The 12,160-nt window shown below is 40.8% G+C and overlaps 1 protein-coding gene across 2 annotated transcripts in view; it reads left to right on the top strand.

Moving 5' to 3' along the window:
- Positions 1–9,084, top strand: part of LOC135487955 (synaptotagmin-A-like) — an 88,790-nt gene extending 79,706 nt beyond the window's left edge. For both annotated transcript variants that reach the window (XM_064772268.1, XM_064772274.1), the window contains 2 exons: positions 3,522–3,642; positions 4,523–9,084. In XM_064772268.1, coding sequence (XP_064628338.1) covers positions 3,522–3,642; positions 4,523–4,833 — 432 coding nt within the window. In that variant the 3' untranslated portion in view covers positions 4,834–9,084. The remainder of the gene's footprint in view (positions 1–3,521; positions 3,643–4,522) is intronic.
- The last annotated feature ends 3,076 nt before the right edge of the window (positions 9,085–12,160 follow it).

Genomic DNA, 12,160 nt, shown 5'->3' with positions numbered 1-12,160 from the left:
TTTTAAATTATAAGACTTTCGGATTTCACAGAATGGTTTCTGAGCTATCGTTTGAAGACACTTTAAGCCACGTGTCATTGAATATTGAAAGGCATTATACATGTTAGAGCGAGTGACTTCGATTCTGAAGAATGAAATATCACTCCTTTGAAGATTGAGCGGGGATTAGACATCATATGGTGGATTAGGCATCATATTGTGGCTTAAATGGCACCGCGCAAACAAACGATTTTTGTCGCTGCAACTTGCTATTGAATTCGCTGTGTGTGTGTGTGCGACACTAAAATATCACTCGTCTGCGGATAAAAATGTGTTTGATATTGATTGCAGATTGCTGCGAATACCGTATAAATATATCGCAGTCGCCAGCGATGCCCACCACAAAAACGAGCATTTTTTGTTGCAAGCGATTATGCTCGCAGATCGTGGTGATTGATGTCAAACTACAGTAGAACCTCTCTATTAAAGACAATCTCGGGACTGACAAGTCCTGTCCTTAATAGAGAGGTGTCCTGATTTGAGAGGTCAAATTGAATGGAAACAACCAATTTGAGACCGAAGCTAGTGTCCTTCGTAGAGAGGTTGTCCTCAGTAAAGAGGTGTCCACTAAGGGAGGTTCCACTGTACAATGCTAATGATTATTCTTGACTGGTATTTCTGGAACCAAGGTGGTTTGGCGACTTTTACCCTTCGAATTTATTTGCTATTACCTGTTCCTGAAAATACATGGTATACAAGTGTAGGTTGTTTTTTGTCACATATTGATTCTAAATATACAATTTAAAACGGAATTTAATTCCATCCTATTCGCCCCAGGGGATGGCCATTCGGATATCTGTTTACTAAGCTGCAACCCCTCTTTACAGAATCTTAACGGGCTGTTTGAATAGCGAATCAGTGGAAGCACCAAACGCCGGCACCTTTCTGTATTCGATTCTCAGTAGTTTCCATGCGGGTGCCCCGGTCTTCTCCTACATTACCAGCACTAATATTTCTTTATGAGTCAACATGAGTTTCAATTACAGCTCACGTGCTTCCTACCTATTAGTTGTTGTTTTTTGATGACGAACACGCGCCGTTGCAGACTTCTAGCGGTTAGCACTTACCAAACCGACAGCTCGATATGCACAATTACATGACTGTCCTGCCTTTCAAGGGCCGCCTACAATGCCTATCTACGAGTTCTGATGCTCCAAAATATATGAGAAATATATGTATCAGTGGTTCCTTATGTCAGTTTTAAATTCATGCATATCTCGGGTTCCACGCCTTCTTGGTAATTGTCCGTTGTCCTTGGGCATTCGAGGAGGGTCTTTTTCGTGACACCTCCTTCAACAACATCAAATGCTTTCGAATCTATCTGACGACGATGGACGTTATCGCTGACGTTGCATTTTTAGTCCATGCTGTTGATAACCTTTGGATTATGAGGAAAGTACTTTCTCTCGTGACATTTACACAGAAGCCCATAAACTCCGTTAATACTGCTGCTTCTTATAACAACGGCGGGCCGTTAATCATTAGCTGGTGTCATATAGCTGGGTATTCGAAAAAGCTGGATCACTGGACTACTGGATTCACTGGATTGTGAGTCATGGATCACCACCGCCTGGATTGGGTATCGTTCGGAAAATGGGATATAATATTTATGTATAGATAGATTGGTTCCTCATCCCTACGCTCACGCGGCCTATGTATCGACATCGGACGCATAGCCACATCTGCTGTAGCTGGCACTGCATGCCGCACTGTAGTGTAGCCTACCCGTGCATGTTACAATACTAAGCCTTATGCTATCCTAATCGAATACCTCGACTCAGGTAAATAATCATTCACATATTGATTAGGAAGTTCTTTAGTGGCTACAAAACTTCTGTAGTTCATGTAAAACCGCCGGTAATAGCCTGGCGATTTCTCTGGTGAAGAGTCTGATACTGAAGAATGCATAAGTGTGTGCACCTGAAGCACATGGTGGGAAACGTAAGGGATTTGGGAATTGGGCAATCCATCCAGGCGGTGATAATCCATGAGTCACAATCCAGTAAATTAGGCAGTCCAGTGATCCAGCTTTTTCTAATACTCCATATAGCTCGAGTAAAGATTGACTAATTTTGAGCTGGTCGATCCAGTTGTTCTTCGTCGTTGTATTTGGCTATATTTGCTTCGGCCGCAACGTCGTCATCTAAGAACTCGATTAATTGGTCTGTACTCGACAGACAAAATAAGTTGTGCAAGCTTATACAGTGCAGAGATTTGGACAGTGTCAGCAAATCACTGTCCGCTATATTAACCAAAGCGGCTAGCAGACGACAGGAAAAAAAATTAAAGCACATGTAGATTCAACCGCGAATATTTCCTGTTCTATGGCACACGACGTGGGATTTGGTGGTTGGTATTTCTAGATGATAGCTTAAACACACCTGTTGATAGGTTTATATTGATGAAGATGTCCTGAATAAGTAGATAAATAAGTGTTTCTGTAGCTCTATGCCAAATTAATGTCACAATTTGCGCTTATTTCTACCATAATTGCCTGAGTTGCGGGGATTATTGCACGGGCTGAATAGCGTAGCATGTGCACCAGAATAGAAAGATGTGATTACAAGCGCTTGGCTGAAAGCGTTCTAAAAAGTGACTTAAAACGCAAAAATATATGGCAGGCTATGGTCACCTCTGTGCACCTGTGTGACTGTCTGCTATGGTTACAGCATAAACATAGCGGACAGACTGACAGTGTCCACATTTAACCATAGCGGACAGTATATCAGCTATAACTGCATTTTAAGTCACATTATGAAACACTTAGAGCCAAGTGCTCGTTATCACATCTTCCTATTCTGGTGTACATGCCACACAACAGGAAATATTCGCGGTTGAATCTGCCTGTGCTTTCAATTTATTTGCTGTCGTCTGCTAGCTACTTCGGTGACCATAGCGGACAGTGTCCGAATCTCCACACTGGTATTACGTTTTTGTATTTACAAATCATAAATAAAAGGCATATTACACGTACAGATGTAACTAATTTGCCAAAATAAGGCCATTCTCAAAGGAAGAGGCTATAGCTCTTTCCGATAAAGTCCGTGTCTTTTTAAAAATCTCTTCACGCGCCGTACTCCACTCTTACGCACTTACGGTTTCCTTCTCGATTCACTGCCGAAAATACCAAAGGTGAATTCGACCTCAGTCTCTCTCAATCGCCGGGTTATGGCTCATCTCTGAAAACTGCAGAATTTAGCAGTAGATACGGCCTGGTTTCTCTCGATTTTCGAAAATATCTGAATAAGCTTAATACTTACGCGTGTAGTTTTTAATCGTTAGTATTGGCATTCATACACATTTCTTTTTCAGATAGGTCACCCTGCTGCTTGGTTTATTAACATCAAGCTTTTTTCGGTATACTAAAGATTTGTGATGAAGAATTTTATTTTGTTTTTTAATTTTTGGGTGTACGTGTTCGCTGTTACTTTGGGTTCCGTTCATAATAAAATTAAAAATATTTTTCCCTCTTCTCGTTGCAGAAGGACCTCAATAAGGGGGAGCTCCTCTATGCCTTGGCTTACGACCCCAACCAGGGAACAATAAAAGTTATCATACTGAAGGGTAAAGATATCAAATATCCAGAGGCCGCCAGAGAAACAAGTAAGCTCATTTACTAGGCGACGCAAAAAAATAATTTTGAATATCGAATAACTGCCAAAATTTCAATTAAATATTTACCAACTTTGGGCCACACGAAGCTAAGATCAATACTTTTTTCGAACTTGTTTGATCTCATTAGTGAGGTCTCGCTATCATTTCGGAGAACCGATCCAGAGAGAATTGTAGACTTATGCGAATGACGTCATCAATTTTTGGGCAGGTTTTCTCGATCTCGATCCTCGAAACCGGATTCGTGAATCAGGCCTTGGTATCAGACTGCCCATCCGTAATTCAGAATAACATTCAGAATGGGAAATATGTGCGATATATTTTAGATAAAGTTGATCAGCACGGTGGGGATTCAAAATTTACTGTAAATACGAGGGGTAAATTTATTCACGAATGACACAATATTGTCGCGTTTAAACCCTAGTTTGCCTCCTACTTTGACACAAGACGACCAGTCTTTGTTCATGCGCATGAGTAGCGTGCTGTTTTCGCAAGTGTCGAAATCTGCATCTTAGCTCCATTTGATTCGGAGCAATATCATGTTTGATGATATCTAAGTGAGCGCAGGGGAAAACCAGTCAACTTCCTTACTCTGCGATTGGGAAAACCTCCGAGTCCTGTCAGTTTAGTCCCGCTGATGTTATTGACCAATTGCAGAAGCATCAAATGTAAAATTTATTAACAGCAACATGTTTTATCAATATCTACTTGGAAAGAATCGTCTGCTCGATGGGAACGACGTTTTCCCGCGCACGGTAAATTATGAATAGCCACGATCAAAAGTATATAATGTGTCAACTGTTATCAATGATTGTTTGATAAAATGCTGAAAATGCCAACATTTTGATAATTTAACAAAATTTATTTTCAGACGGCGTTTACGTAAAGGTCATTCTCAACTCATCTGAGCACATGATCAAGTCCAAGAAAACAAAGACACACAGACGACGAACGAACCCGGTATTTAACGAAGAGTTCTGCTTTTTCATCAACCCAGCAAACATCGACCGGCTGAGTGTCACATTCTCTGTATGCGGACGCAGCATAATTGGAAAGAATAGGGTGATTGGGAAATCTATTTCTGGTCCGGTGATGTACGCCGCAGGACAAGGCCTGGAACACTGGAAGGAAATGATGTACGCCCCAAGAAGTGTGATATCCCAATGGCACACGTTGGTCTGAACGGATTCGAAACGAAGTTTGGAATCAACTTCGTCATCCGCCAAATGGCAGCACATGTCATGTTTGTCAACAAATGGCGGATTTTTCATCTGGGCTTAGGGTATTTTATGACATGATTGTCAACGTGCTGGAATATGCACCATGTTATTTTAGGTATTCTATAGCAAACCTGGATGGTGAAAGTGCATGTGGAATCCCGTGACGTCATGTTACCCCTCCTGTAGGGCGCCCCCAGTGGCCATATCAGAGATCACCCGTATGTGCTCGTGTTCCGTTATCCCTGTCACTAATGTATAGAGAATAATCTTGTAGATACTAGGCCTAGGCCGAATCCCAAGGAAAAAAATATACATATATATTATTGTGTATAGAACTTGTAATCGTGTATTTGTATACTCATTTATGTATAGCATCGAATGTTAACATTTATTGTAAATACAATCATGTACATAATTATAATTGTAAGTTGGAAAAGAAATCAAAAGCCACATTTTTAAATTGAGTCGTCAAAAAGATCGACTATACAAATTTTATTTTAATTGGCAACGCGTATGAGCTTCGGATGGAACCTTTGGAATGATTCATGTAGAACCTACATCTGTTTGTAAATAGGTGCTTAGTCATGTTAATAGGCCTATGACTTAATCATGGTTTGCACGTTTAGTGCCTAATAGGTTCACCGACTCCACCATCCCAATTTCGGTTGAATCTCGATCAGTTCGGCAAGCAACGACTGCTTTAAACCAATAGGAATTTGAAAAGAACATTTTTATTTCTGTAATGAATGATCATGTGATGTAAGGAATTTTAAGGTGTATTGTCAAGTCGACCCTCTAGTACCCATCCTGGTGCCAGTCGGTTCTTTTCAATATACTCCGCCTCTCGATATTTCAATATTTCTTGTATACGAGATTGGAGTATCAAAAACCTGTATCTCAGGATGTCTAGTATTAACCAGCATAAAAATATTGATTGCCTGACAACATTGGCAGGAAAATGGTGACCTCGAATGATAGGACAGGAAATCGATGATATTGGCATTTTTAGGTACTTAACGTCACAGTCACTTCTTATTTCCTTTTATTGTATCGCGCAACTTGTATTGGGCCAGCCTTAACATGGCTACAGAAAAACATCGACGCAATTATTGAAATGTGATATTTTGCAGGTTGTTATGATTAATACGTTCGCTATACGGCGTATTTCTGAAGGTTCATAGTTTTTGGATATGATTATCTGGACGGCGGTTCAGATTACTGTACTTGTGACAGGTGACAATAGATTCGCCATTATCTGCCCAAAAAAATCTGGAGGGGCCAAAGGCCTTTTTTTAATTGCTTCTAGCCATCCATTTCACCAGGCACAAAAAGATTAAGCGGACAAGTCAATATTGACCCGTAACCCACATATTAATTTGAATCGCCAGCACTGGCGTTGGCCTTTTGGTGGTTTGTGTACAAAGTGGTATCAGCACTGACCTATCATGTATAGCTTCAACCGAGAAAATAATTAATAGATCCCGCCTACATGTGATTGGAAAGATAACAGTTTAAGTATCAAAAAGGTATATGTGCGACTGAATATTTTTTCCTTAAATTGGATTGCTGAGTGACGACTAAACCGAGAACAAGGCGGAAGTGAAAAGTTGTAGTTTAAAACATTCTTGAAAGGCGAGCCTGCGTAAGTGGTACTCCTAGTGATTGCAAACTTATCAGTCTCACTCGTACAGATGTAAGTCAGTGCAATTGATTAAACGTTATACCAAAACAATTCGAGTTCGGCACCAGCGCACCAGTCAAATTATGGAAAGATTTCAGTAATCCAGGTCACGTGAAGTGAAAGATTGCGTCCTCGGCATTTTGCTGCGATGAGGTAATAAAATGTTACAATGTACAATATTGTCAATTTCTTTGCATAATTATCTTAGTTTAACAATTGTTTTACCACACCATGTATAGTGTAGTTCTTACCGTATCATGTTTTCGCTGCGGGTATGCGCTGGCGCATTGTTTTCGGGGGAATTATGCAAATCAGATTGTTGGCCGTTGGTTTTTGATTGATTCGGAAAAAACGCGCCGGGCACTATCACAGTTCTTGCCTTATGGTACAACATTTTGTGTATGAGTTTTCCGGTATAATTCCTCGTCGCTTGACCTGGTATATCGGGTGTCAAAAATAACAATATCTCAATTATTTGAATGTCAAATTATTTTAAACCTCTCATGGACCAAACTAAGGATATAAATATTCTAAGCAAGCCCTGAAAATACCCAAGCACCCCGCGAGTAGTGCTGTAGATACGAAATGCAAGTAAAAAATATACACAATGTTAGGACAACTAATCAGAACCACCTCGTGAATATCGTTGGAGCATACAGGGTTCTTCATGTACATGTAATTGAATGTAAGAAACTTTTACTCCTGAATAAGAAAACTTATATGTGAGGATTTACTAGAAAGGAATGGTTCAAATAGAATAATTGATACCGTTTGGTCTACATGTATTGCATGTCTTAGCTTAGGCATTAAATGGTGATATTTCGAAATAGGATTAGCAGCGTGTATGAAACGTCCCTTCGTTATTAGCAACTACTCTATAGTTCACGGCTCTATCAGACGGCTTTTCTTATTTGGGGCATGACCGTGATAGAGCAACGGGATGACATCGTCACCGTTGGACAACACCCTGTCGTCCGTCTATATCGTTATCGAAAAGCTTAGGCGCTGAATGGTGCAGAGAAAAATATAACTTTAACTAAAATAAAATCATGTGTACATGGGGAGGATACATATTGTTCGTCAGATCACACTATACATTAGTTGGGAAGGTTGATGACTTTCGCATCAACCGCTTTTAAAACTGTGACGAGGTCTCCAGTTCGACATGGGTTGGAAAGATTGAGATATGGGAGGGGCGGGTTTTCTGACATCGTGAGTTTTCTGATACATGTATTGTGGCTTTGTAAAGCTATTCCCAAGTTGACAGAAGGATTTATCACTAGTGAGAGCCCTGAATTTCGGAGAAGATTGATTTTCCAAGGCCCTTTCACAGAAATTTTAGCTTTGCAACTGAGTAATTCTATCTGTGTTCTTCGATCAGGTCGCAAAAGGGTGGCTGCTGCAATAATGAACCAATCTTTGCAGCAATCTTTTCACCCTTGGTCGAAAGGATCTTTGGGATGATGCCGATTTTGTTTTGTTGTTGTTGAAAATGCCAATTGGTTAGAAAGTTTTGATACAGTCATTTTACATCGATTGGCTTGGGATAGAACAAAAAAGACTTATCAAACTGATGTCCAAAACGAGCATGGTTGATTGGACCATAACTAACTTAGATTGAAATAGAAAATGATTGTATTCACTATCCAGCTTGGGTTTCAGTGAAAGATCTCCCTTTATAAACAGTATCGTGGTTCAAATTAATGTACCCGTCAATTACAGGTCGCCGGAAATAGGTTACCGACTCGCCGGCATCATTTGCTGCTCGTCGAGGGGCGAAAGGATTTTAGAGGCTGAAAAGCAGTTTTTCGCCCCCCCCCCCCCCCCCCCCCCCATTTACACCAGACACAAAGTATTCCAGCGAGCCTCCATTAAATTTCCTGCGACCCGTAACCAGCACATTCATATGAACACCACACTGATAATGCTCGAGACTGTTTTCGCCGGTCCCATTGAAACATAATAATCTGTTTTGTACGGTGTGCGATTTTGGTAATGCATTACAAATCGCGTTGACTTTTGCTGTTTGTTCAGGGAAATATGAGAGATGACAGCTTGTTGTAATCGCCAACCACCCTACCATTTACCTGATTAAGAGGAGGTTTCTACTGAATGCGATTTTTGCGTGATTTTTTCATTGTTTAGGTGCATTGCGGCGTGAAGTAAGAAAGTACGACCGCATGCGTTGTCGCAATGCGAGTTGACGCGATTTTGCATATACTTCGCATCATATGCGATTTTTGCTTTGTTTGGGTGCAATGTGGCGTGAAGTAAGAAAGCACTGTATACATGCATTGTCGAAATCGTATTCATTGGGAACCAATGCGACAAGCGCGAATAGTTTGCTTGGACGATATCGCGCGTACGTGTACGAATAAAGTAATTCCATGTTTAAATGGGACCATGGTTTTGAGAGTGTTTGTTAGGTTTATTAGCTCACGAAAAAAAGCTACACGTGACAGGAGTGGCCGTCACGTAGTTTAATGTAAGTAACTGTAAATTATAGTGTTAAATAAACTGTTATATATTTCATTGGAATTTTGTTACTATTGTAAAACATATTTAATCAGCCCAAAATTACCATGGGTATGGAAATGAGGACCGGATTTCCTAGAATTAAATAGGTTGGCAAGTGGAAACAGGAAAAGACCACAACTTTGAAGGACGGTTATTCAACTGCACTACAAATGACTAGAAATGTACGAGGTAAGACAAAAAACATTGCATAATTCGCCAAACTAATGTCCCCAAACATTTTTCATTCGAAAAACCAAAAGAATTCTTGAATATTTTATTTTGCTCTTAAATTTTCGCAAATTGCAAAAATTTGGCGGTTCGCAGTACAGTATTCACTCATATAGCTGACTGGCCTATTTTGAAGAAACATCAATTCGAAGAAAATAGAGGGCGATAATGCAGTATGCTGCTTGGAGACTTGGTGTAGTGATTGGGATTTGTTTTACATTATGTGTACAATGCACACCTAGCAAATTCTTGCTATGGTCAAAATAACCTCTTCCCTGATGATTCGATGAGCATGATAAGGAACTCGGGTTCATGGTCCGAATTCAATAAAAGTGTGTCCTGTTGCAAGAATCGAACGACCACTTTCATTTGCCATCCAGAAATTGACCTGGTTACCATGACAACCCGATGTTGTCCATCAAAACATTACACCTGTCGCAGCCGCGAGCAGATCATGTCACGCAACTAAAGGTGCAAGTTAGAGACGTCCCTTAATGGATCTTCTCATGATCTCTGGATGTAAAAAATGAACTCTTTACTCCGCGAGATGTTTTTCCATCATTGGTAATAAAGGCGGTAAATTGGTTACCGTAAATAGATCAAGGTGGTGGCTTCGACCTTATACATGGTACCATGAACTGCTCCTCATGGGCATACTATAAACCGCGAGATGTGGAAGGCGAAATCGCGAGATGCCAACCTCGGTGAGAGTATACCATGCGCCACAGGATGTATTGCAAATATGGAACCTGAAAAGGCGAACATTCATGAGACCGAGGCTGTAGTAGGGAGCTATCCTTGTTTTGATTGGCCCATTGAAACAGACTCCGCTGTGCGATGTGTGGAATTTAACCTAATTTATAGCCTAGTTTCGATTGTCGGATTATCCCGCGCTATTTTTAGGCATGACCAGACGTTCACCAGGTGCATGCCCTGTGTTATCGGTCAATCTTGTGTATGATGACTTGTGCCGCCAGGCGTAACGTGAAAATAATCTTGATACAAGCAGTATCCTGAACCTCGTGGTATATCCTAATAAGTTGCAAAATCCTTTGTGGTCAAGATGAACATGCAGTTGCATGTAACCTTTGTATTGTTTTCAGCCCTACTATCATCGAATGGAGAAGTGGACAGCAGCGTTAGAAATGGCCGGTGATTGTCATGGTCCAGGGAAGTAGAAAATCTTGTGGCAGAAAATAATGATTACTCATCTCGCCTTTTCGCGATTTCTCATCTCGCGGTTTATAATAAGCCCTCCTCATGACTTGAATTGAACTGGCACCGCGGTCGGCAGAAGATGGAGGAGATGTAGAACATGTTTTTCAGGTTTTGCGACCAGTTATACGCATGGGCATGAAAAAGGCCCCATGAAAGAGCACCATAGAGGTGTCTTGTAGCGCATCATGAGATACAGGTTTTTGATACTCCTACCTCGTATACAAAAATATTTGAAATATCGAGAGGCGGAGTACATGTATGAAAACAATTGGTACCAGGACTATATATGCTTGTAGTGGCGACTATCTGTTATAGGTGTCAAGGTTATCTTGACCACCAAGGTTTTCGCATCGTCCAGCTTCGTTTAGTGGGAGAATAGACCTAAAGGTTCAGGATGGTCAAGGTAGGCTATATAGGACTATGCGCAGGCTCAGAACGATGTCCACTATGCATTGCTGGCTCTATCTAGCCCATGATCACAAAAAGTAAATCGGTTCAATTTGACATTCGGTTTCTCAGGTGTAATAAAATCTATATCGGCATATTTCATATAGGTTTTTCGTCTTACATTCTATACTATTTAGTACTCGACTGCGTTGATATAAAAGTCACAGTTCGTTTCCGAAAACATGTGTGCAGAAATAATCTTGAGAGACATATTGCTAAATAATGAGATGATGGTTGCACTTGGATTATTATGAAGCTATTGAGAGCTAATAACATGGTTATTTCATTACGTATCGGATGCACTTTCACCCACACGCTCCCCCTTGTTCATTTGAAAATTGCATAATTTGTTATTTTTGTAACTAGTGTATATTCATTACCCTTAATTTGAGAGATGGATGTATTTCAGTCATCACCGGTGTTTTCAGATTCATAACCGAGTCACCATATTGACCGGAAGTGTCCTTTTGAATACCATCAGGGCACATTTTAGAACATGCAACTTCTGTGACGATACATTTTTACTAAACCGTTGTCGAAGTTGAAAATGTCCGGGTCCCCCAGGAAAAGGTGTCCGGTCCTATTGTATTCGAACGGATTATGATAGGTTTTGTAGAGGAAATGGCCGTCATAAGCTAAAATGTTAAAAGCGCCACGTAGAATTATATTTCAAGGACTTGGGGAGACTGGCCTCCTTGGTAGGCAACACTAGGAGAGAAAACTCCGAAATCAAACCGAGTAGTCAGGCAACCAGACTAGCAGACGGAAACTCCAAAGTAAAACCAGGGTCCGTTGGGTCAAAAGCAAAAGAGCCACGTTATCCCTAACGGTTACGTTAAGTATCCTTAAGGACGTTATCTCTTTCAGTTCATCCCATCAAAACTTTCATGATGAAACTTAACGGCGCCGTTAAAGATAACGCATGGTTTTGAACAACCCAGCCCTGACCGAAGACGGAGCGCATCGGCCGTACTGGCGTCTAACCGGGTGCGCACGCAAACAAAAACCAAATAATTAAAAAAAACAATCCCTATAATGTTCCCAGGATATTTTCTTCTTGGACATTTCAAACTCATACACCAGGACCCCTGCGCTACATTATGGTTACTCCCTAAAATGAGCCATGTGCTTGTTGGGCCTCTATAGCGGTGTGAAAGGAGTATACATGCATAACCAGTAGTAAGAATGTGGTACCAGC

This window comes from Lineus longissimus, chromosome 1 (assembly GCF_910592395.1).
Source record: "Lineus longissimus chromosome 1, tnLinLong1.2, whole genome shotgun sequence".
Taxonomy (NCBI): domain Eukaryota; kingdom Metazoa; phylum Nemertea; class Pilidiophora; order Heteronemertea; family Lineidae; genus Lineus; species Lineus longissimus.
This window is presented reverse-complemented; position numbering and strand designations above follow the sequence as displayed.